A 27,500-nucleotide genomic window follows, 5' to 3' on the forward strand; every position below is an offset into this window, starting at 1 on the left:
TCCGTAGATACAGAACAAATAGACTGAACAACTGGGTCGTGTCCTTAGATACAGAACAAAAAGACTTAACGATTGGAGTCAGCGTCCGTAGATACAGAACAAATAGACTGAACGACTGGGTTGAGTCCGTAGATACAGAACAAATAGACTTAACGACTGGGTCGCGTCCGTAGATACAGAACAAAAAGACTTAACGACTGGGTCGCGTCCATAGATACAGAACGACTGGGTTGAGTCTGTAGATACAGAACAAAAAGACTTAACGACTGGGTTGCGTCCGTAGATACAGAACGACTGGGTTGCGTCCGTAGATACAGAACAAAAAGACTTAACGACTGGGTCGCGTCCGTAGATACAGAACAAAAAGACTTAACGACTGGGTTGAGTCCGTAGATACAGAACAAATAGACTTAACGACTGGGTCGCGTCCGTAGATACAGAACAAAAAGACTTAACGACTGGGTTGAGTCCATAGATACAGAACAAAAAGACTTAACGACTGGGTTGAGTCCGTAGATACAGAACAAAAAGACTTAACGACTGGGTTGAGTCCGTAGATACAGAACAAAAAGACTTAACGACTGGGTTGAGTCCGTAGATACAGAACAAAAAGACTTAACGACTGGGTTGAGTCCGTAGATACAGAACAAAAAGACTTAACGACTGGGTTGAGTCCGTAGATACAGAACAAACAGACTTAACGACTGGGTTGAGTCCGTAGATACAGAACAAACTGACTTAACGACTGGGTCGCGTCCATAGATACAGAACAAATAGACTTAACGACTGGGTTGAGTCCGTAGATACAGAACAAATAGACTTAACGACTGGGTCGCGTCCTTAGATACAGAACAAATAGACTTAACAACTGGGTCGCGTCCATAGATACAGAACAAAAATACTTAACGACTGGGTCGCGTCCATAGATACAGAACGAATAGACTTAACGACTGGGTCGCGTCCATAGATACAGAACAAAAAGACTTAACGACTGGGTTGCGTCCATAGATACAGAACGAATAGACTTAACGACTGGGTCGAGTCCGTAGATACAGAACAAAAAGACTTAACGACTGGGTCGCGTCCATAGATACAGAACAAAAAGACTTAACGACTGGGTCGCGTCCATAGATACAGAACAAATAGACTTAACGACTGGGTCGCGTCCATAGATACAGAACAAAAAGACTTAACGACTGGGTTGAGTCCATAGATACAGAACAAACAGACTTAACGACTGGGTCGCGTCCATAGATACAGAACAAACAGACTTAACGACTGGACGTCCATAGATACAGAACAAACAGACTTAACGACTGGGTTGCGTCCATAGATACAGAACAAATAGACTGAACGACTGGGTCGCATCCATAGATACAGAACAAATAGACTTAACGACTGGGTCGCGTCCATAGATACAGAACAAACAGACTTAACGACTGGGTTGCGTCCATAGATACAGAACAAATAGACTGAACGACTGGGTCGCGTCCATAGATACAGAACAAATAGACTGAACGACTGGGTCGCGTCCCATAGATACAGAACAAATAGACTTAACGACTGGGTCGCGTCCATAGATACAGAACAAACAGACTTAACGACTGGGTTGCGTCCATAGATACAGAACAAATAGAATGAACGACTGGGTCGCGTCCATAGATACAGAACAAACAGACTTAACGACTGGGTCGCATCCATAGATACAGAACAAACAGACTTAACGACTGGGTCGCTATAGATACAGAACAAACAGACTTAACGATCAATACAGAACAAAAAGACTGAACGACTGGGTCGCCATAGATACAGAACAAAAAGACTTAACGACTGGGTCGCTTCCATAGATACAGAACAAACAGACTTAACGACTGGGTCGCGTCCGTAGATACAGAACAAAAAGACTGAACGACTGGGTTGCGTCCATAGATACAGAACAAAAAGACTTAACGACTGGGTTGCGTCCGTAGATATAGAACAAAAAGACTTAACGACTGGGTTGCGTCCGTAGATACAGAACAAAAAGACTTAACGACTGGGTTGAGTCCATAGATACAGAACAAAAAGACTTAACGACTGGGTTGAGTCCGTAGATACAGAACGAATAGACTTAACGACTGGGTCGCGTCCGTAGATACAGAACAAATAGACTTAACGACTGGGTCGAGTCTGTAGATACAGAACAAATAGACTTAACGACTGGGTCGCGTCCATAGATACAGAACAAAAAGACTTAACGACTGGGTTGCGTCCATAGATACAGAACAAATAGACTTAACGACTGGGTCGCGTCCATAGATACAGAACAAATAGACTTAACGACTGGGTTGAGTCCGTAGATACAGAACAAATAGACTTAACAACTGGGTCGCGTCCTTAGATACAGAACAAATAGACTTAATGACTGGGTCGCGTCTGTAGATACAGAACAAATAGACTGAACGACTGGGTTGAGTCCGTAGATACAGAACAAATAGACTGAACAACTGGGTCGTGTCCTTAGATACAGAACAAAAAGACTTAACGATTGGGTCGCGTCCGTAGATACAGAACAAATAGACTGAACGACTGGGTTGAGTCCGTAGATACAGAACAAATAGACTTAACGACTGGGTCGCGTCCGTAGATACAGAACAAAAAGACTTAACGACTGGGTCGCGTCCATAGATACAGAACGACTGGGTTGAGTCTGTAGATACAGAACAAAAAGACTTAACGACTGGGTTGCGTCCGTAGATACAGAACGACTGGGTTTCCGTAGCAGAACAAAAAGTCCGTAGATACAGAACAAAAAGACTTAACGACTGAGTCCGTAGATACAGAACAAATAGACTTAACGTCCGTAGATACAGAACAAAAAGACTTAACGACTGGGTTGAGTCCGTAGATACAGAACAAAAAGACTTAACGACTGGGTTGAGTCCGTAGATACAGAACAAAAAGACTTAACGACTGGGTTGCGTCCGTAGATACAGAACAAAAAGACTTAACGACTGGGTTGAGTCCGTAGATACAGAACAAAAGACTTAACGACTGGGTCGCGTCCATAGATACAGAACAAAAGACTTAATGACTGGTCCATAGATACAAGATACAGAACAAATAGACTTAACGACTGGGTCGCGTCCTTAGATAGATACAGAACATAGACTTAATGACTAGATACAGAACAAATAGACTGAACGACTGGGTTGAGTCCGTAGATACAGAACAAATAGACTGAACGACTGGGTAGATACAGAACAAATAGTCCGTAGATACAGAACAAATAGACTTAACGACTGGGTTGAGTCCGTAGATACAGAACAAATAGACTTAACGACTGGGTCGTGTCCGTAGATACAGAACAAAAGACTTAATGACTGGGTCGCGTCCATAGATACAGAACAAATAGACTTAACGACTGGGTCGCGTCCGTAGATACAGAACAACAGAACAGAACAACTGGGTCGCGTCCGTAGATACAGAACAACTGGGTCGCGTCCGTAGATACAGAACAAAAAGACTTAACGACTGGGTCGCGTCTTCATCAACCTAACCAGAATGAACGGCCTGCCGGCTTGGCTAGCAACCATAGATGTGTCGGGACTGGGCCTATATTTTTGTTGAGGGATGAAATAGAATACCTATGAATACATTTATCAAAATGACGATTTTGATTTAATTGGTGACCCGTTGTAGAAAGGCAATTATAAACTGGGTGGTTCGAGCCTTGAATGCTGATTGGCTGAAAGCCGTTTTATATCAGACCGTAAACCACGGTTATGACAAAACATTTATTTTTACTGCTCTAATTATGTTGGTAACCAGTTTATAATAGCAATAAGGCCCGACGAGGTGTGGTATATGGCCTATATACCACAGCTAAGAGCTGTGTCCAGGCACTCCTCTTTGCGTCGTGCCTAAGAACAGCCCTTAGCCGTGGTATATTGGCCATATACCACACCCCCTTGGGCCTTATTGCTTTATTGTACACTCAAGGTTTTAATTATTTATTTTTTTAACCTTTATTTAACCAGGTAAGTCAGTTATGAACAAATTCTTATTTTCAATGACGGCCTAGGAACAGTGGGTTAACTGCCTGTTCAGGGGCAGAACGACAGAATTTTACCTTGTCAGCTCGGAGGTTTGAATTTGCAACCTTTGGGTTACTAGTCCAACGCTCTAACCACTAGGCTACCCTGCCGCCCCAGGTTGTGCAAAAAGGGCTTTTTTATCACGGCTACACTGCTCTACAGGACTCCTCTTCTTCTGTGAGGTTTAACAGCGGTTGGTATCCAATATGTGGCTTTACCTCCCCAATGGAACTACAGTGTAGATCCATTACACTTTGTGATACAACATGGGAAAAGGGGAACGGGGAAATATATTAAATAAATAAAGATATACATATATTTTAATTACCCTACCAACTTAACCCTACACTCATTAAAAACCCACTACCACATTCCACTACTTTGATCCTATCTGCTCCTGCACCATGCCAGCGGCCTGGGGGACGGGACAACACACCCTGTATCTCTTCCGAAGTCAAATCTCATATATCCAAATACATCCCCTGCAGCTGCCACCACAACATCTATTCTCTGTGATTCACGTTTCATTTCCGCGGTACAGTTGATAACCATTGCTATAAACACTAAGAAGCCAACCTTACTGAAGCATAGATCACTCGTTGGCCGATCCTTCTGTTCTGGCACAGATCTACTATTCACTGGAATCCTCTCAGGATCCCTCACCCTTGACCCCTCCTCCTCTACTTTCTTCACTGCCTCCGCGTACGACACTGTCTGCACTACTCTGACTCAAAGCCACCTCAATCTGCCTCTCTCACACCAGACACTTCTGATCCCCAGCATCATAGACACCCCTCCAGTTAACACACACCACTTTATCCACCGAAACGACACAATCCTCTGTCCCATTGCCCTCCTGCACACTTCCCACATCTTGGAATCTCCGTCCTTTACACCACTGTGACATGGCCATAACCGTGGCACCTGAAACACTGCAGTGGATCCGTAACAGAAGCTCTAACAGGAGACCTGATATATCCTAACCAAGTGGAGGCTGCTGATGGGAGGACGGCTCATAATGTCTAGAACGGAGCTAATGAACTGGCATCAAACACATGGACACAAATGTGTTTGATGTATTTTATACTATTCCACTCCAGCCATGACCACGAGCCCGTCCTCCCCAATTAAGGTACCACCAACCTCCGGTGTTCAAAACTCAAAAGGACTGACGGTGACTGCTCTGTTTCACCACGCTCACCACCGGGTCTGCGTCGCACCAAACGACGAGCGTCACCAACACCAGGAATCTTCAACTTCAATTGTTCCACCTCCAAACGTAACGCTACCCCAGAAACCCCTCCCTTTAATGGTGCCCTGTAACTAAGTGTAAAGCAAGATACAGGCCTTTCCCCAAGTTGCGTCGCACGGAGAGCCCTGCTACCTCCGATCTGAAGAAACACAAACAAACATCACCAGTCCACTTCGGGTTACCTTCACCGACTCAACAGCACCCACCATCTTTCCCACCCAACCTGAAACCACCCGTGAATCAGCCAAAAGGCCCGGTTCCGCCCTCACTCCCACTGGACCAAACTTGTCTTTATCAATAACCATGTCCATCAATGCAAGTCTCTGGCTCAGAGATCCTCACAACACCATCTACCCCTTGACCTCCAGAAGTGGAACTGGCGCCCGCCTCACTCTGTTTGAACTTGTGATCAGTCTTCCTCTTCATACCCTCTCCATTGTTATTGTTAGCTTCTCAATAGACTCCATTAAACTTCCATCAGTCTCCATTGTTATTGTTAGCTTCAATAGATTCAAACCTGTCTCAGTCTTCCTCTTCATACCCTCTCCATTATTATTGTTAGCTTCAATAGATTCAAACCTCCCTCAGTCTTCCTCTTCATACCCTCTCCATTGTTATTGTTAGCTTCAATAGACTCAAACCTGTCTCAGTCTTCCTCTTCATACCCTCTCCATTGTTATTGCTAGCTTCAATAGATTCAAACCTGTCTCAGTCTTCCTCTTCATACCCTCTCCATTATTATTGTTAGCTTCAATAGATTCAAACCTCCCTCAGTCTTCTCTTTACCCTCTCCATTGTTATTGTTAGCTTCAATAGATTCAAACAGTCTCCCTTCAGTCTCTCCATTATTATTGTTAGCTTCAATAGATTCAAACCTCCCTCAGTCTTCCTCTTTCCTCTCCATTGTTATTGTTAGCTTCAATAGATTCAAAAGTCTTCCTCTATTGATTTAAACTCAAACCTCCCTCAGTCTTCCTCTTCATACCCTCTCCATTGTTATTGCTAGCTTCAATAGATTCAAACCTCCTCAGTCTCCCTCCATTGTTATTGTTCTTCAATAGATTCAAACCTTCAGTCTCCATTGTTATTGTTAGCTTCAATAGATTCAAACCTCCCTCAGTCTTCCTTGTTATTGTTAGCTTCAATAGATTCAAACCTCCCTCAGTCTTCCTCTCAATAGATTCAAACCTTCAGTCTTCCATTTAATTGTTAGCTTCAATAGACTCAAACCTCCTCAGTCTTCCTCTTCATACCCTCTCCATTGTTATTGTTAGTCTTCCTCTTCACCTCTCCATTGTTATTGATTCAAATTCCTCCCTCAGTCTTCCTTGTTCCATTGTTATTGCTTCAATAGACTCAAATCTTCAAACCTCCATTGTTATTGTCAGTCTTCCTCTTCATACCCTCTCCATTGTTATTGCTAGCTTCAATAGACTCAAACCTCCCTCAGTCTTTTCAACCTCCTCTCACTTTCAAATCAAATCACATTTTATTGGTCACATGCACATGGTTAGCAAATGTTATTGAGAGTGTAGTGTAGGAAAATGCTTTCCCTCCCATTTTGTATTTATTAAGGATCCCCATTGGCTGTTGCCAAGGCAACAGCTACTCTTCCTGGGGCTCAAACACATTAAAACACTTACATATAAAACATAATATAAAACAGTACATCATAAAACATTATCACACCACTACATATCTACAATACAAAATGTGTAATACCACCATACAACAATACTACAATGTACGTGTGTGTAGAGTGCGTGTGCTAGCGTGTGTGTGTGTGTGTGTCTGTATCTTTGTGTGTGTCTCTTCACAGTCCCCGCTGTTCCATAAGGTATTTTTACCTGCTTTTTAAATCTGATTCTACTGCTTTCATCAGTTACCTGATGTGGAATAGAGTTCCATGTAGTCATGGCTCTATGTAGTACTGTGTGCCTCCCATAGTCTGTTCTGGACTTGGGGACTGTGAAGAGACCTCTGGTGGCATGTCTTGTGGGGTATGCGTGGGTGTCAGAGCTGTGTGCTAGTTTTTTAAACAGACAGCTCGGTTCATTCAGCTTGTCAACACTTCTTACAAAAACAAGCAGTGATGAAGTCGATCTCTCCTCCACTTTGAACCAGGAGAGATTTACATGCATATCATTAATGTTAGCTCTCTGTGTACTTTTAAGGGCCAGCCGTGCTGCCCTGTTCTGAGACAATTGTAATTTTCTAAAGTCTCTCTTTGTGGCACCTGACCACACTGCTGAACAGTAGTCCAGGTGCGACAAAACTATGGCCTGTAGGACCTGCCTTGTTGATAGTGTTGTTACATCAAATCAAATTGTATTGATCACATACACGTTTAGCAGATGTTATTGTGGGTGCAGCGAAATGCTTGTGTTCCTAGCTCCCAACAGTGCAGTAAAAATCTAACAAGTAATATCTAACCATTTCACAACATTACACACACATTTAAAGTAAAGGAATGGAATTAAGAATTTATAAATATTTGGACAAGAAATGTCAGAATCTTAAGAAGACAGAGGAGCTCTTTATTATGGACAGACTTCTCCCCATTTTAGCTACTGTTGTATCAATATGTTTTGACCATGACAGTGACAGACCATGACACCATGACTCAACTTGCTCAATTTCCACATTATTCAGTACAATATTTAACTGAGGTTTGGTGTTTAGTGAATGATTTGTCTAAAATACAATGCTTTTCATTTTGGAAATATTTAGGACTAATTTATTCCTTGCCACCCATTCTGGACCTAACTGCAGCTCTTTGTTAAGTTTTGCAGTCATTTCAGTCGCTGTAGTAGCTGACGTGTATAGTGTTGAGGCATCCGCATACATAGACACACTGGCTTTACTCAAGGTCGGTGGCATGTCGTTAGTAAAAACTGAAAAAAGCAAGGGGCCAAAACAGCTACCCTGGGGAACTCCTGATTCTAACTGGATGATATTTGAGAGGCTTCCATTAAAGAACACCCTCTGTGTTTTGTTAGGCAGGTAATTCTTTATCCACATTAAGGCAAAGGGTGTAAAGCCATAACACATACGTTTTTCCAGCAGCAGCAGACTAATTTCAAAAGCTGCACTGAAGTCTAACAAAACAACCCCTACAATCTTTTTATCATAAATTTTTCCCAGCCAATCATCAGTCATGGCTTTTATAATAACACCAGGGTTGAAACAAATGCACTGTGTGGACATCACACTGTACTGAATAGTCCAGAGCAGTGGGATGGCACGGCAGCACAGTGGGGTTGGTTTGAATTTCATCAGTATTAAAGGGATAGTTAATTTGAAATATAAAATACACATTTCTTTCCTTACCCTGAAAGCAGTGTGTGGACAAGGAGAGACTGCAACATGTACCAGTATTAACTACCTACAAACATCCTACTGTATGTTACCTGAAGTCTTTTCTCACATGAAATCATAGGAATTGTTAACTGAAAAATACTCTTTTCATTTCATCCCTCGCTCCAGATGAACTGCTGGGATATTCCGGAGATTTTGGGAGTGGCGTGGGATGGGAGGATGAGGAGGAGAAGGGGGAGAACGGAGAAGAGGCGGAGGAGGAGGAGGAGGAGGAAGAGGGGGAGGCAGACGATGGAGGATACATCTGGTAGAAACTGAACCCAAACGGAGAACCTGGTCAGGATGGATCCACTGGCCTACAACTACAGGGATGATGGCTGAGGCTTGCGTCCAAAATGGCACCTTATTCCCTATGTAGTGCACTACTATTGACCAGGTCTCATAGGGACACCCAAAGGGGTCTGTCAAAAGTAGTGCACTATATAGGAAATAGGGTGTCATTTGGGATGCAAACATTTTTGTCTCCTAACAGCAAAAGATTTGGGGATTTTGGGGCATGGAATTCTGTCTCTATTGTCGCCGTGTGGATCTGGGGGGTGGGGGGGGGTACAGTGGTGAGATTGCTAGTTTTTGTCTTAAATATGTGAATTATTGCTTAATTCTTTTCTGTTTTGTAAGCAAGAGAGCGTCTAGCGACACCATAGAGAACTATCATCTGATAATCTGGCCATCAAATGTTGCTGTCAGAAATGCATCTCGTATCATACATTTATGTTCCATTGTGAACAATTGCTTGAATATTGAAATCGCAGATCTGCTAAAATGGAACGGATTGAGACCTGAGACAGTGGAAAAGGGTTCAATATTTACCTGGTTATGTTGTTAAAATCAGAGTTGCTGCATATATAAATCCTGTAGCTATGATCTATGAAGCAGGACAACGAGACGAGCAGGAAGGAAAAGCTCTGGTTATATCCCAAATGGAACACTGTTCCCTTTATAGTGTACAGCTTTTTATCAGGGCCCATGAAGCTCTGGTCTAAAGTCGTGCACTATACAGGGATTAGGGAGCCACTTGGGATGCAAGCCTCTCTTTTAGAGGGTGATTCCACTACTGAGAGAAGTTATTATTTTTCTCTTAAACGTTTCTTAACGAAGCACATTTCTCAGTTCGATTTTGACGCGGATGTCATCAAAGTAATGTTGCTCATTGGATTATTGGTGAAAATGAACGTGTTTCATGCATTATGTAGGTAAATTCAGGGCTGAGAGACAGGCTTGTTATGATGGAAGGCTTTTGTGCTACTTTATTGCTAAAAGGTATACTGACGTACACGGCTCTCGGCGGTCTATAAACCTTTAAAATACTATATATATATATATATCGATTAACATAGACACAATAACTACTAATATCTCTTATGAAACTGCTATGGGAACTTTGTTACTTATTGTGTTATTTCAACTCAAAATGTATATTACTTCTCCCATCAACCTACACCACCAAGGGTAACATCCCAAATGGCCCCCTATGCCCTATATCATTCACTACTTTCTATCCAGGGCTCATACAGACTCTCTGGTCCAAAGTAGTGTACTATATAGGGCACGGTCTTCCATTTGGGATGCAGCCACTACCTTATCCTATATGGGAACTCTGTAAATCACGTCAAAGAATGTGTCAGTCGCCGTTCTATTCTCAGTCTTTTGTGTTTTGTGTTTATAAAACAATGTGTATGCTACTTGAAGTTCTGTGTGTATACTTGAAATCTCACCGTTAGATTGTTTTCTACGAGTATATTGTTGCCATTATTATTCCATCACTTCAGTTGTTTTTAGTATATTGCACGTTATAGTGAACATGAATGTACTTCTACTAGGCTGAGCACTTTACTATTAAAAGGCATTGGGCCCCAAAAAACCTCTTGCATTTTCAGTACTACTTTACAAATAGCATCTCTCCTGCAAATTTTTGTAAGATTTGGGAGGTAAATCTCTGAATCCTTTGTGACGTGACTTCTGTTGAATAGTTAGAAATATAGTGATGTGTACTTGTATGTGATCAACAAAATGACTGATAGTTTAAAAACAAATCCAACGTACATGTACAGTTATAGGATCCTTTATTTCCAAGTCCCTGTCACCTAAAATGGACGTTTATGTCAGAGCTGAACGTGGAGACAGGTTTTCATTTCATTGGTCCTAAACTGCCTCCCGACGTCAGGAAATTAAACTGCACTCTCAACAGTATCAACCCTAGCTCAGTGGTCCCGACCCTAGCTCAGTGGTCCCGACCCTAGCTCAGTGGTCCCGACCCTAGCTCAGTGGTCCCGACCCTAGCTCAGTGGTCCCGACCATAGCTCAGTGGTCCCGACCCTAGCTCAGTGGTCCCGACAATAGGTCAGTGGTCCCGACCCTAGCTCAGTGGTCCCGACCCTAGCTCAGTGGTCCCGACCCGAGCTCAGTGGTCCCGACCCGAGCTCAGTGGTCCCGACAGGCTCAGTGGAGGACACCAGCTCAGTGGTCCCGGCCAGAGCTCAGTGGTAATAGCTCAGTGGTCCCAGCTCAGTGGTCTCAAAGTGCCAGTGGTGCCAGCTCAGTGGTCCCGACCATAGGTCAGTGGTCCCGACCATCGTTCATAATCTCGACCCTAGCTCATCACCAGCTCAGTGGTCCCGACCCGAGCTCAGTGGTCCCGACCCAGCTCAGTGGTGATAGCTCAAAACTCAGTGGTAAAGAGCTCAGTGGTCCCGACCGAGCTCACATCACCACCACTGTTGTCCTTGTGGCGCGACAGGCAGAAGAGGACACCACTGTTGTCCTTGTGGCGCGACAGGCCGACCACTGTTGTCCATAAGGCAGAAGAGGACACCACTGTTGTCCTTGTGGCGCGACAGGCAGAAGAGGACACCACTGTTGTCCTTGTGGCGCGACAGGCAGAAGAGGACACCACTGTTGTCCTTGTGGCGCGACAGGCAGAAGAGGACACCACTGTTGTCCTTGTGGCGCGACAGGCAGAAGAGGACACCACTGTTGTCCTTGTGATATAGGACACCAACCTACTGTTGTCCTTGTGGCGCGACAGGCAAAGAGAGGAGCTACCACTGTTGTCCTTGTGGCGCGACAGGCAGAAGAGGACACCACTGTTGTCCTTGTGGCGCGACAGGCAGAAGAGGACACCACTGTTGTCCTTGTGGCGCGACAGGCAGAAGAGACGACAGGCAGAAGAGGACACCACTGTTGTCCTTGTCACCAGAGGACACCACTGTTGTCCTTGTGGCGCGACAGGCAGAAGAGGACACCACTGTTGTCCTTGTGGCGCGACAGGCAGAAGAGGACACCACTGTTGTCCTTGTGGCGCGACAGGCAGAAGAGGACACCACTGTTGTCCTTGTGGCGCGACAGGCAGACGAGGACACCACTGTTGTCCTTGTGGCGCGACAGGCAGAAGAGGACACCACTGTTGTCCTTGTGGCGCGACAGGCAGAAGAGGACACCACTGTTGTCCTTGTGGCGCGACAGGCAGAAGAGGACACCACTCTGGAGGCAGATCAATAATGTTTGTCTACAGGCTCAAAGTGCCATTTGTGCCAAACCTAAAGGAGACCGAGCTACATCACCAACAATACTCCGACATAAACCTAAAGGAGGCCGAGCTACATCACCAACAATACTCTGATATAAAACCTAAAGGAGACCGAGCTACATCACCAACAATACTCTGATATAAAACCTAAAGGAGACCGAGCTACATCACCAACAATACTCTGATATAAAACCTAAAGGAGACTGAGCTACAGCACCAACAATACTCAACAATAATAAAACCAAAAGGAAAGGGTAGAGATATGCTATGATGCACTCTTCGGAAGTTGTATGATAACAGCCCTGTACCGAACATTATATTTAGAGTTGATGGTGCAGTTATACAGTATTTGCAAATACTGCTCATCTCAAACATACTTTATTATCACCTGTAGATTAGAAGTGTGGATGTGTAGCATTTGCAATTTAATCTTTACAGCCTTACAACAAAACATGACAAGGGAGGAATGATTGTTAAAAATATTTATGGAATTTCTCACGTTAAAATGATCTGAGTTATCCTAAGTACATCCAGTAATAATGCAAATAATGTCTATGTGCCAAATGGCAACCTATACTTTATAGTGCACTACATTGGACCAGGATCAATAGGGCTTTGGTCAAAAGTAGTGCACTATGTAGGTAATAGGGTGTTATTTGGGATACACCCTGCGTGTTTTGTCAGCTCCAGGATAATGAATTATACAAAGAAAGAGACCATCTCCATTTTACATTATTTACAATGAATACAGAAACGTTAATGGTACTCAATAGTTAAATACTGATATACAGCGTTGGGGGTCAGTTTCATTTAAATTCAGGTAGGAAACTGAAACTCCAATTAAATTGTTCCTCATTAAAAAGCTTTGAGAATAAATGTGAATATCAGTTTAGTTCCTGAATTGAAATGGAACTGAGCCCAAGGCTGGCTGATACAATTCCCAGAGATTCAGAGCGACAGACGAACTCTCATATCATTGTACTGATAGTCAAGAAGTACCTGCAGCATTTCAACCATAGATTTGTCTGAATCACAAAGCCAATACTTCACATCATGGACATCATAAATCATTTCAATAAATGACCTACACAGCAGACAGGAAATGTGACAAATAGATCATCAAAAGGCTGAATCAGACTGCCAAAACATTCCCCTCTATTTAAACTATAAGGCAGTATTAGCCTACGTGGCTGGAAGTACCGGTTCCCATTAGTTCATTCTGATAATAAATAATAATCAACTAAAATATATGTCAGTGATGGCCATTTCAGATTCAAATTAAATTGACATCAAGATAATAAGAAATGTTGCAAATGACAGAGGCTTAGAATGACAAAGAAGATTTACTAGTAGGCCTAGAAATTAGAGGTCGACCGATTAATCGGTATGGCCGATTAATTAGGGCCGATTTCAAGTTTCGGATTGTTACGGAAAAAAATAATAATAATAAATAAATAAAATAATAAAAATTAAAATAAATCTGTATTTTTGGGCGCCGATTTGCCGATTTAAAAAAAATTGTTTTTTTTTTAAATGATACCTTTATTTTGCTAGGCAAGTCAGTTAAGAACACATTCTTATTTTCAATGACCGCCTAGAAACGGTGGGTTAACTGCCTTGTTCAGGGGCAGAACGACAGATTTTCACCTGTCAGATCGGGGGATCCAATCTTGCAACCTTACAGTTGACTCGTCCAACGCAATAACGACCTATCTCCACAAGGAGACTGCCTGTTACGCGAATGCAGTGAGCCAGGGTAAGTTGTCAGCTAGCATTAAACTTATCTTGTAAAAAACAATCAATCATAATCACTAGTTAGTACACATGGTTGATATTACTAGATATCTAGTGTGTCCTGCGTTGCATATAATCTGACTGAGCATACAAGCATACAAGTATCTAAGTATCTGACTGAGTGGTGATAGGCAGAAGCAGGCGTGCAAACATTCATTCAGACAGCATACTCGTGCGTTTTGCCAGCAGCTCTTCGTCGTGCGTCAAGCATTGCGCTGTTTATGACTTCAAGCCTATCAACTCCCGAGATGAGGCTGGTGTAACCGATGTGAAATGGCTAGCTAGTTAGCGCGCGCTAATAGCGTTTCAAACGTCACTCGCTCTGAGACTTCTAGTAGTTGTTCCCCTTGCTCTGCATGGGTAACGCTGCTTCGAGGGTGGCTGTTGTCGTTGTGTTGCTGGTTCGAGCCCAGGGAGGAGCGAGGAGAGGGACGGAAGCTATACTGTAACACTGGCAATGCTAAAGTGCCTATAAGAACATCCAATAGTCAAAGGTTAATGAAATACAAATGGTATAGAGGGAAATAGTCCTATAATTCCTATAATAACTACAACCTAAAACTTCTTACCTGGGAATATTGAAGTCTCATGTTAAAAGGAACCACCAGCTTTCATATGTTCTCATGTTCTGAGCAAGGAACTTAAACGTTAGCTTTCTTACATTCTTCTCCAACACTTTGTTTTTGCATTATTTAAACCAAATTGAACATGTTTCATTATTTACTTGAGGCTAAATAGATTTTATTGATGTATTATATTAAGTGAAAATAAGTGTTCATTCAGTATTGTTGTAATTATCATTACTACAAATAAATAAATAAAAATCGGCCGATTAATCGGTATCGGCTTTTTTGGTCCTCCAATATTCGGTATCGGCGTTGAAAAATCATAATCAGTCGACCTCTACTAGAAATATCTGGGACGTGTTCATTTTAGGGCCTGCAACGGAAAACATTTTAAAACATTTTGCAACTGAAAAGGAAAATTAGTGTTTCCATTGTCCAAGTGCCGTTTCAGTCCATTTTCATCCGTTTGGTGCCTAATGAACACGACCCAGGTCTGCGAACAGGAAAGGGCATGGACCAAGAGCCCTATTCAAACTGGTGCCCAGGCTATCTGGTGTTTCCTTGAGTAGTACGTCACTCAAAGCATGCAAGTGGGATTTTTTGTTGTTGTTTTAAACCAGCCTTGATCAAATAGAGCCCAAATATATATTTTTAAACCAGACTTGATTGAAAAAGGACCAATATATGTATTCTAAAACCAGACTTGATTGAAAAGGGACCAATATCTATATTTTTCAACGAAACCTCTGCCAGAGCTGTGTTAGTAGAGTAGCATAGCCTTTTTTGTTAAGATTAGCATTGCAGTGGCCACTGATGGTCATTCCGCTTTATTGCTGCATACCATGGAATGATGGCAATGGCGGTCTCTTGTCTCTGGCCTGTTACAATGTACCTGCATATCATGGCAGTATAGCCATTCATTCATTAAACTGTAGTAGGACAAACATTACATCACTACTATAACCCCTCCCCTCCAGGTCTATTATATATGTAAACATCCCAAAGTCACTTGCAAAATAGTTTGCATACGTCTTTGGCTGAGTGCATTGAAGGCAATAGCTGCGTGGACAATTACAATTGATCTCAAACCCCCGGGACGCGTACCAAATGTCAATCCTATTCCCTATGTAGTGCACTACTTTTGACCAGGGTTGGCACCCTATTCCCTATTTAGGGCACTACTTTTGTTCAGGGTTGGCACCCTATTTCCTATTTAGTGCACTACTTTTGACCAGGGTTGGCACCCTATTTCCTATTTAGTTGGCACTACTTTTGACCAGGTTTGGCACCCTATTCCCCATTTAGTGCACTACTTTTGTTCAGGGTTGGCACCCTATTTCCTATTTAGTGCACTACTTTTGACCAGGGTTGGCACCCTATTCCCCATTTAGTGCACTACTTTTGATCAGGGTTGGCACCCTATTCCCTATTTATTGCACTATTTTTGACCAGGGAGGGGGCATAGAGAGTATGGGTTCTCTGAAGTAGTGCACTATATAGTCAATATGCTGCCATTTGGGATGCAGAAACCATGTATAGAAACAGAATCAGGTCAAATGGACTCCGCCCCTAAACTTTATATGACGTTCTATTCGATGCGATTGGAACTTGAGTCTGTTGGAATAATCCTGCTCAGTCTATCTATCCTCTTTCATGTCCTCTTAGTGATAAGAACATCTTATTCTAGGTAGGACTGCTATGTACAAGCATTTGTACCGCCACCATTCACGTAAATATCCTTATCATTTATAATCTATTTCATTTAAAAACTACTTGGTCCTTCATGTGTTTCAGAAATAATTTTAAAAGTTCACAGTATACCTTATAAAGGATCTACATTGGTACAGGTCATCTGCCGTATACTGTAGCTTGAGTTGCAGCTATGATCAGATCTGTTGGGGTAGAACCGGACACTCTAATTTACACGCCAGAGAACGGGTCGACGTTGTACTGAACTAATGGACTTATTAGTATCACACGCAAACCCATCTTGAATCTTGTGACCATGATCCACTTTTAAAAGTTTGCATAGATAGAAACCTTTAAAACTGACCAATTAATGCTGAAATTGACAGGTGTACTCAATCAGAAAGCTGATTATTGGGAGCTTCACATCTTTCCACATGGAGTCGGGGGGTGGGTGGGGGGTGGGGGTGGACGATATGGTCCGTTTCATTTGATAGCTTATCTCCTTCATTCCCCCCAGAAAGATGGGAGTCCGTTTGGTAAGAGAAGCGCTGCCTAGATGTCAGTCGATGTATTGTGCCAGCCACCTGAAGCCGTCTCCATAGCCCTGCTTCTTCAGGACACTGCACATGAAAATCTCCAGAGGCCGTGCCTGCAGATCCTTCAACGACACGTTACCCTGGAGAAGAACAACAGGAGCAAAGCTGTAATAAAGACCACTCCAGCAACTTCACTTTTCTCCGCTGAAAAACATTATCCCAAGTCTAAATATAGTAATGTACACACACTTAAGGTTAAAAAAAATTAAAAAAAGAATAAGCATGTTTTACCCACTTGTGTCATACGGTGCATTCAGAAAGTATTCAGACCCCTAGACTTTTTCCACATTGTTAGGTTACAGCCTTATTCTAAAATGTATCAAATTATTTGTTTTCGTCATCAATCTACACACAACACTGCATAATAAAGCAACAACAGGTTCAAATTTTTTTTTGCAAATTGATATAAAAACAATAAATTAACTTATTTCCATAAGTATTCAGACCCTTCTGTTTTGAAACTCGAAATTGAGCTCAGGTGCATCCTGTTTCCATTGATCATCCTTGAGATGTTTCTACAACTTGGTTGGAGTCCACCTATAGTAAATGAAATTGATTGGACATGATTTGGAAAGACACACACCTGTCTATATAAAAAGGTCCCACAGTTGACAGTGCATGTCAGAGGAAAAAAAACAAGCCATGAGGTCGAAGGAATTATCCGTAGAGCTCCGAGACAGGATTGTGTTGAGGCACAGATCTGGGGAAGGGTACCAAAAAATGTCTGCAGCATTGAAGGTCCCCAAGAACACAGTGGCCACCAACATTCGTAAATGGAAGAAGTTTGAAAGAACCAAGACCCTTCCTAGAGCTGGCCACCCAGCCAAACTGAGCAATTATGGTAGAAGGGCCTTGGTCAGGGAGTTGACCAAGAAACCAATGGTCACTCTGACAGAGCTCCAGAATTCCTCTGTGGAGATGGGAGAACCTTCCAGAAGGACAACCATCTCTGCAGCACTCCACCAAACAGGCCTTTATGGTAGAGTGGCCAGAAGGAAGCCACTCCTCAGTAAAAGGCACACGACAGCCTGCTTGGAGTTTGCCAAAAAGGCACCTAAAGAGACTGACCATGAGAAACAAGATTCTCTGGTCTGATGAAACCAAGATTGAACTCTTTGGCCTGAATGCCAAGCGTCACGTCTGGAGGAAAACCTGGCACCATCCCTACGGTGAAGCATGGTGGTGGCAGCATCATGCTGTGGGGATGATTTTCAGCGGCAGGGACTGAGAGACTAGTCAGGACCGAGGGAAAGATGAACGTAGCGAAGCAGAGAGAGATCCTTGATGAAAACCTGTTCAGGGGCTCAGACTGGGGCAGAGGTTCACCTTCCAGCAGGACAACGACCCTGAGCACACAGCCAAGACAACACAGGAGTGGCTTCAGGACAAGTCTTTGAATGTCCTTGAGTGGCCCAGCCAGAGCCCGGACTTGCACCCGATCAAACATCTTTGGAGAGACCTGAAAATAACTGTGCAGCGACGCTCCCCATCCACCCTGACAGAGGTTGAGAGGATCTTCAGAGAAGAATGGGAGAAACTCCCCAAATACAGGTGTGCCAAGCTTGTAATGTCATATCCAAGAAGACTGGAGGCTGTGATCACTGCTTCAACAAAGTACTGAGTAGAGGGTCTGAATACTTATACTTTTTTAATTTATTTTTTATGAATTTGCCCAAATTTCTAAAAACGTGTTTTTGATTTTGTCATTATATGGTATTGTGTGTAGCTTGATGAGGAAAGGCTGTAACGAAGTGTGGGGAAAAGTTGAGTGGTCTGAATACCTTCCGAAGGGCACGGTGCCTGGACCACCTATTGGGATGGGGCTTTTGTTAAGTAAAATCAGGTGATAAATGAGGTGAAAATAGACTGGAGTACCAATAACATTTTCTACAGCATATCTAAAGAACATGAATACTGTACCACACACACACACACACATCATTCAGACACACACACGTTAGTTGTGTTACACACTCATCTGAAATGGACTTTTAAAAAAAAGATAATGATAATATAATAATAATGATACAAATTCCATAGGCTATATCTATCTCTATGCTTACCTTTCCCGTGCATTGTCCATCGAGAACAAACGCCTCTCTCAGTCCCCCTTCACTGATGGCTTCAGGACGGTCTATCTTGTTACCCAGGACCAGCACAGGCACAGAGAGGATGGTCTCATCTGCTAACAGAGCCTGAACACACACACACACACACACACACACACACACACACACACACACACACACACACACACACACACACACACACACACACACACACAGGAAAGAGGTTCAGTAATGAGACAGATGGGACAGTGAGAATGTTTGTTGTGTGTCCTGGTGTAACCATTTTTTCACAATGACTGTTGATAAATTCGGCCCATTGTGTGCAGTGGAAGTGACTTACATCAAGTTCGATCTTGGATTCTGTAAGGCGGTCGTGGTCGGCACAGTCAACCAGAAAGACAACTCCATTGATAGCCGGCAGGTAGTTCTTCCAAACTCTTCTAGCTGTGAAAGAGACAGAAGATGTAGCACATGATGTAATTAGTCAAGATGCTGACCAAACCCTAGAAAGATGAGTCAAGATGTAATTAGTCAAGATGCTGACCAAACCCTAGAAAGACAATGTAATGAGTCAAGATGCTGACCAAACCCTGGAAGAAATGACAGATGTAATGTGTCAAGATGCTGACCAAACCCTAGAAAGACAATGTAATGAAGATGTGACCAAACCCTAGAAAGACAATGTAATCAAGATGCTGACCAAACCCTAGAAAGACAATGTAATGAGTCAAGATGCTGACCAAACCTAGAAAGACAATGTAATGAGTCAAGATGCTGACCAAACCCTAGAAAGACAATGTAAAGAGTCAAGATGCTGACCAAACCCTAGAAAGACAATGTAATGAGTCAAGATGCTGACCAAACCCTAGAAAGACAATGTAATTAGTCAAGATGCTGACCAAACCCTAGAAAGACATGGTGTAATGAGTCAAGATGCTGACCAAACCCTAGAAAGACAATGTAATGAGTCAAGATGCTGACCAAACCCTAGAAAGACAATGTAATGAGTCAAGATGCTGACCAAACCCTAGAAAGACAATGTAATGAGTCAAGATGCTGACCAAACCCTAGAAAGACAATGTAATGAGTCAAGATGCTGACCAAACCCTAGAAAGACAATGTAATGTGTCAAGATGCTGACCAAACCCTAGAAAGACAATGTAATGAGTCAAGATGCTGACCAAACCCTAGAAAGACAATGTAATGAGTCAAGATGCTGACCAAACCCTAGAAAGACATGGTGTAATGTGTCAAGATGCTGACCAAACCCTAGAAAGACAATGTAATGAGTCAAGATGCTGACCAAACCCTAGAAAGACAATGTAATGAGTCAAGATGCTGACCAAACCCTAGAAAGACAATGTAATGAGTCAAGATGCTGACCAAACCCTAGAAAGACAATGTAATGAGTCAAGATGCTGACCAAACCCTAGAAAGACAATGTAATGAGTCAAGATGCTGACCAAACCCTAGAAAGACAATGTAATGAGTCAAGATGCTGACCAAACCCTAGAAAGACAATGTAATGAGTCAAGATGCTGACCAAACCCTAGAAAGACAATGTAATGAGTCAAGATGCTGACCAAACCCTAGAAAGACAATGTAAAGTGTCAAGATGCTGACCAAACCCTAGAAAGACATGTAATGAGTCAAGAGAAAGACATGGTGTAATGAGTCAAGATGCTGACCAAACCCTAGAAAGACATGATGTAATGTGTCAAGATGCTGACCAAACCCTAGAAAGACATGATGTAATGAGTCAAGATGCTGACCAAACCCTAGAAAGACATGGTGTAATGAGTCAAGATGCTGACCAAACCATAGAAAGACATGGTGTAATGAGTCAAGATGCTGACCAAACCCTAGAAAGACAATGTAATGAGTCAAGATGCTGACCAAACCCTAGAAAGACAATGTAATGTGTCAAGATGCTGACCAAACCCTAGAAAGACAATGTAATGAGTCAAGATGCTGACCAAACCATAGAAAGACAATGTAATGAGTCAAGATGCTGACCAAACCATAGAAAGACAATGTAATGAGTCAAGATGCTGACCAAACCCTAGAAAGACATGGTGTAATGAGTCAAGATGCTGACCAAACCCTAGAAAGACATGGTGTAATGTGTCAAGATGCTTACCAAACCCTAGAAAGACGCAGTGTCCAACTTAGTTAGGCCGAGGTCTTACCTTGTACGTGGCCGCCCAGATCAAACGTGGTGAATGTCATTCCAGCTATCGTCAACTCTTCCGATGCTTCAGGTAGAAACAAAACACATTTAAAAACGACTGACATTGTGTTCACTGCCGTTATTGGGACTTAAAACAACACAATAAAGTAGTTTGAAATGATGCTGCCTACTTGGATGCAACGTGGGCACATGCTGTCCAAGTCTATCATCTTTCAGCATATGCAGAAGGGTTGTTTTACCAGCATTATCCAACCCCAGGAAAACCAACTTTCCAGATTTTTTGTACAACCCTGGGAAAGCACATTGACAAGTTAATTCAACCTTTGAGTTGTAAAAACACACCACCACTCATTGTGACGTGCAGTACTATACTGATCAGGGTGGGTATCATTTGTGGAACGTTCCAACAGGAATCTGTTCCAAAAACTTTGTAAAATAACAAGGATGCCCACAAACAACGCATACAAAGTTGTATCGCGGCAGAATAAGATACCGGGTCGGGAGCGGGCTATTTTGTTAAGTTGTTCACTCACCACGTTTATTCCGACAAATGTCTGTCCTCACTCTGGTAGCCTATGGACAAACATTAAGAATAAGCTACCTGGTGAGTTGCCTAATTCGGCAGCTAGTTAGCCAGGTGAATTGATCATGCTACTTGGTATTCGTTGTTTGTGGGCATCCTTGTTATTTACAACGTTTTTTGGAACAGATTCTAGGTGGAATGTAACACACATTATACCCACCCTGCCGATAATACATTATACCCACCCTGCCGATAATACATTATACCCACCCTGCCGATAATACATTATACCCACCCTGCCGATAATACATTATACCCACCCTGCCGATAATACATTATACCCACCCTGCCGATAATACATTATACCCACCCTGCCGACCCACCCTGCCGATAATACATTATACCCACCCTGCCGATAATACATTATACCCACCCTGCCGATAATACATTATACCCACCCTGCCGATAATACATTATACCCACCCTGCCGATAATACATTATACCCACCCTGCCGATAATACATTATACCCACCCTGCCGATAATACATTTGAAGTCATTGACGTGAAATCAGAGATTACCTAAAAACTGTAGCACACCACTAAAGCCTCTGTAGAGCCAATCAAAGAGGAATGACATTTCACTGGTCTTTGCCTAAGAAAGAAAACAATCGGGAAGTTAGCTAGCTCGTTAGCACACTGACAACTTGTCAAGACGGGATCAACTTGTCTCACTGGATCAGCAGTATTTTTTACATTTGCATCATGACTATATTGATAGCTACAGACTCTCTTCACACAAATGCACTTGCTACTGCTGCTAGCCAGCTTTAGGTTTGTCAACAACAATTACAAGTCTTTTCTTATCCTAGCATGCTATTAGTTAGCACCAGCTGATCGCTAACTTAGCTTGCTATCTCGGCTACGTGGCTATCAGCTTATCTGAAATCCTGGCCTCATGTGGACTAAGGACTCTTAAAACAGACAGACAGCTCTCCCTTTCGAAGTAAATGTATGACGGAACACACGTAACCTTATGTAACTATATAAATGACTAAATATTTGTAATAAAGATGCCAAAAGCTTACCTGTCCCTGTCGACAATGACAGCTTTGGTTAGATTGTTTTTGCGGATTCGATAAACGAACAGCTGATTGTATTGTTCTTCGACGTGACTTCGGGAACTTCCTAACTACCCCGGTGGCGCACTCGCGCCGCCTGCTGTGCGGGAGTATATTGCATTTTATTTTTTTATTTAATTTCACCTTTATTTAAACCAGGTAGGCAAGTTGAGAACAAGTTCTCATTTACAATTGCGACCTGGCCAAGATAAAGCAAAGCAGTTCGACACATACAACAACACAGAGTTACACATGGAGTAAAACAAACATACAGTCAATAATACAGTAGAAACAAGTCTAGGCCATGGTGGCGAAGTAAATACAATATAGCAAGTAAAACACTGGAATGGTAGATTTGCAGTGGAAGAATGTGCAAAGTAGAGATAGAAATAATGTGGTGCAAATAAATAGGCTTATGGCGTTCACCTTTCACCTCCCTTTCCCATAAATACCTTACATCCTCTGCATTATAATCATAGGCATTATATTTAGACATTGCATCTAGTAGCTCCCATCGTTTCCTCTTGGCAGTGGAGGAGTGTTGGATGAGTGATTCTTCAGCAGTTCTTTTCACGGTGTGATTTCCGGGTAAGAGCCAACTTCAAGGAAACCAATTTTATTCAACACACCTGTATAAACAGCTCTTCTTCTGTCTGCTATAAGGCTTGTGTTGTGATACAGGACCATTAGATACGAGTAAAGACCGTGTTCAGAACCGGAGGAGGGGGATGTGATGATGGTATTTATTTGAACATTTATGACAATTTTCCGATTTCAGTATCAAACAACATGATGGAAGACACAGTAAACTGCAGAGGTTTAGATGGACTATAAAGGTCATATTGTTACACATTTGAGAAATATAATAAACATAAAGAACAGGCTTACTTGGTTGAGTACTTGTCATGCTAAGAGGACAAGCATCAATCACAATTCATACTAAACATGGGAAACTGTAATTATACTACACATGTTTTCTGTCATTTTCAAGTATATTCTTCCGTTCAGGTGAGAAAACATTTTGGTCCAATCTGAAGGCTCTTCTTTCTGGGTCAGTTCACTTAGACATAGAACCATTTGTCAACTGAGAAAAGAAGTAAAAAATGTTCCATTGTAAGTGTGAAATCCAATAAAGTTGAATATATAGATATATAGATAACGTATAGAGATATTTTGTAAATAAATCACAGGTGTATTGAATTTAAATAAGATTAATTTCACATCAAAGCACATACCAATGGAATTAACTAACAAAGGAAATACACACCTGCACTTGGAATAGGGTCTTCAGGGCCAAAAACACATGCCTACAAGACAATATCATTATTATCAATATTATTTATCAAGCACACATTAATATTACAGCTGAGCTGTTTTAGTAGGATAAGCCAAATAGTATGATAAGTGAAAGGAACTCACGGCATCAACAACAGCCTTAGCATCAGTAGTGGAACAGCAGAATGGACTGTCTGTGACACAAGTGTTGGTACTGGATCAGAAGATGGGAGAAAAACACAAATAGAACTGTTTTAGTTGAGAAGAAAGGGATGCCTCTGTAAAAACGCAAATAGAACTGTTTTAGTTGAGAAGACTCTGTAAAAACACAAATAGAACTGTTTTAGTTGAGAAGACTCTGTAAAAACACAAATAGAACTGTTTTAGTTGAGAAGACTGTAAAAACACAAATAGAACTGTTTTAGTTGAGAAGACTCTGTAAAAACACAAATAGAACTGTTTTAGTTGAGAAGACTCTGTAAAAACACAAATAGAACTGTTTTAGTTGAGAAGACTCTGTAAAAACACAAATAGAACTGTTTTAGTTGAGAAGACTCTGTAAAAACACAAATAGAACTGTTTTAGTTGAGAAGACTCTGTAAAAACACAAATAGAACTGTTTTAGTTGAGAAGACTGTAAAAACACAAATAGAACTGTTTTAGTTGAGAAGACTCTGTAAAAACACAAATAGAACTGTTTTAGTTGAGAAGACTGTAAAAACACAAATAGAACTGTTTTAGTTGAGAAGACTCTGTAAAAACGCAAATAGAACTGTTTTAGTTGAGAAGACTCTGTAAAAACACAAATAGAACTGTTTTAGTTGAGAAGACTCTGTAAAAACACAAATAGAACTGTTTTAGTTGAGAAGACTGTAAAAACGCAAATAGAACTGTTTTAGTTGAGAAGACTCTGTAAAAACACAAATAGAACTGTTTTAGTTGAGAAGACTGTAAAAACACAAATAGAACTGTTTTAGTTGAGAAGACTCTGTAAAAACACAAATAGAACTGTTTTAGTTGAGAAGACTCTGTAAAAACACAAATAGAACTGTTTTAGTTGAGAAGACTGTAAAAACACAAATATAACTGTTTTAGTTGAGAAGACTCTGTAAAAACACAAATATAACTGTTTTAGTTGAGAAGACTCTGTAAAAACACAAATAGAACTGTTTTAGTTGAGAAGACTCTGTAAAAACACAAATAGAACTGTTTTAGTTGAGAAGACTCTGTAAAAACACAAATAGAACTGTTTTAGTTGAGAAGACTGTAAAAACGCAAATAGAACTGTTTTAGTTGAGAAGACTCTGTAAAAACACAAATAGAACTGTTTTAGTTGAGAAGACTCTGTAAAAACACAAATAGAACTGTTTTAGTTGAGAAGACTCTGTAAAAACACAAATAGAACTGTTTTAGTTGAGAAGACTGTAAAAACACAAATAGAACTGTTTTAGTTGAGAAGACTCTGTAAAAACACAAATAGAACTGTTTTAGTTGAGAAGACTGTAAAAACACAAATAGAACTGTTTTAGTTGAGAAGACTCTGTAAAAACGCAAATAGAACTGTTTTAGTTGAGAAGACTGTAAAAACACAAATAGAACTGTTTTAGTTGAGAAGACTGTAAAAACACAAATAGAACTGTTTTAGTTGAGAAGACTGTAAAAACACAAATAGAACTGTTTTAGTTGAGAAGACTCTGTAAAAACACAAATAGAACTGTTTTAGTTGAGAAGACTGTAAAAACACAAATAGAACTGTTTTAGTTGAGAAGACTCTGTAAAAACACAAATAGAACTGTTTTAGTTGAGAAGACTCTGTAAAAACACAAATAGAACTGTTTTAGTTGAGAAGACTGTAAAAACACAAATAGAACTGTTTTAGTTGAGAAGACTGTAAAAACACAAATAGAACTGTTTTAGTTGAGAAGACTCTGTAAAAACACAAATAGAACTGTTTTAGTTGAGAAGACTGTAAAAACACAAATAGAACTGTTTTAGTTGAGAAGACTGTAAAAACACAAATAGAACTGTTTTAGTTGAGAAGACTGTAAAAACACAAATAGAACTGTTTTAGTTGAGAAGACTCTGTAAAAACGCAAATAGAACTGTTTTAGGTGAGAAGACTGTAAAAACACAAATGGAAACTGTTTTAGTTGAGAAGACTGTAAAAACACAAATAGAACTGTTTTAGGTGAGAAGACTGTAAAAACACAGATAGAACTGTTTTAGTTGAGAAGACTCTGTAAAAACACAAATATAACTGTTTTAGTTGAGAAGACTGTAAAAACACAAATAGAACTGTTTTAGGTGAGAAGACTGTAAAAACACAAATAGAACTGTTTTAGTTGAGAAGACTGTAAAAACACAAATAGAACTGTTTTAGGTGAGAAGACTGTAAAAACACAAATAGAACTGTTTTAGTTGAGAAGACTGTAAAAACACAAATAGAACTGTTTTAGTTGAGAAGACTGTAAAAACACAAATAGAACTGTTTTAGGTGAGAAGACTGTAAAAACACAAATAGAACTGTTTTAGTTGAGAAGACTCTGTAAAAACACAAATAGAACTGTTTTAGTTGAGAAGACTGTAAAAACACAAATAGAACTGTTTTAGTTGAGAAGACTCTGTAAAAACACAAATAGAACTGTTTTAGTTGAGAAGACTCTGTAAAAACACAAATAGAACTGTTTTAGTTGAGAAGACTCTGTAAAAACACAAATAGAACTGTTTTAGTTGAGAAGACTCTGTAAAAACACAAATAGAACTGTTTTAGTTGAGAAGACTCTGTAAAAACACAAATAGAACTGTTTTAGTTGAGAAGACTGTAAAAACACAAATAGAACTGTTTTAGTTGAGAAGACTCTGTAAAAACACAAATAGAACTGTTTTAGTTGAGAAGACTCTGTAAAAACACAAATAGAACTGTTTTAGTAAAAACAAGTCATTGACTGAACTAAACCGTCTTATATTGTTTTATCGTTGTTTGTTTTTACTGTAAAAACACAAATGCATCCGCATCACTGACAGCGTATTGAACAGACGGCCATATTACACAGAGACTGTAAATGTATACTGTTTCAGTCTCACCAGTTCAGTTCTCCAGATGAACTTGTTGGAGATCAGCGCCTTCCAAAACTCATGAGTTTCCTTGACTGTCTTAAGAGCAAAGTCCTGTAAAAAAGCATGTCAAATGATTCCCTGCATGACTTAAGAAAATAAAACTGTTCTGTTGAGCACCTCCACTATAGAACTGTTTTGTACTGTAAAAGCAGAAAGAACTGTGTTAGAATGAGAAGACTGTAAAAACACAAATAGAACTTTTTTGACCAGGGCCCAAAAAAAAGTAGAACTGTTTTAGGTGAGAAGACTGTAGTTCCACAAATTGATATGTTCCATATTTCAATAAAAAAAAATAGCAACAATTTTACTTACATTGCAATACACTGTAA

At 41.0% G+C, this 27,500-nt stretch overlaps 1 protein-coding gene and 1 pseudogene across 1 annotated transcript; both read right to left on the reverse strand.

The window, feature by feature from the left end:
* Positions 1–16,776: 16,776 nt before the first annotated feature.
* Positions 16,777–22,834, reverse strand: LOC135511804 (GTP-binding protein SAR1b-like). Its single transcript, XM_064933267.1, has 7 exons — positions 22,747–22,834; positions 22,241–22,313; positions 21,308–21,427; positions 21,136–21,201; positions 19,287–19,390; positions 18,941–19,072; positions 16,777–16,957 (listed from the first exon to the last, which is right to left on the reverse strand). The coding sequence occupies exons 2-7, from the start codon at positions 22,296–22,298 to the stop codon at positions 16,841–16,843; spliced, it is 597 nt and encodes a 198-aa protein (XP_064789339.1). The 5' UTR covers positions 22,299–22,313; positions 22,747–22,834; the 3' UTR covers positions 16,777–16,840.
* A 666-nt stretch (positions 22,835–23,500) lies between these two features.
* LOC135511539 (inorganic pyrophosphatase-like) overlaps positions 23,501–27,500 on the reverse strand; it is a 12,315-nt pseudogene continuing 8,315 nt past the window's right edge.

This window comes from Oncorhynchus masou, chromosome 24, assembly GCF_036934945.1.
Source record: "Oncorhynchus masou masou isolate Uvic2021 chromosome 24, UVic_Omas_1.1, whole genome shotgun sequence".
Lineage (NCBI taxonomy): Eukaryota > Metazoa > Chordata > Actinopteri > Salmoniformes > Salmonidae > Oncorhynchus > Oncorhynchus masou.

What these genes read in the sequence shown, in the direction of transcription:
- LOC135511804 (XM_064933267.1), bottom strand. Translation starts at nt 22,298, where the DNA reads ATGTCATTCCTCTTTGATTGGCTCTACAGAGGCTTTAGTGGTGTGCTA. An exon ending in TGGTGTGCTACAGTTTTTAG is followed by an intron (nt 21,428 to 22,240) that starts GTAATCTCTGAT and finishes GTGCTTTCCCAG; the next exon opens with GGTTGTACAAAAAATCTGGA. An exon ending in ATGGACAATGCACGGGAAAG is followed by an intron (nt 16,958 to 18,940) that starts GTAAGCATAGAG and finishes GTTCTTCTCCAG; the next exon opens with GGTAACGTGTCGTTGAAGGA.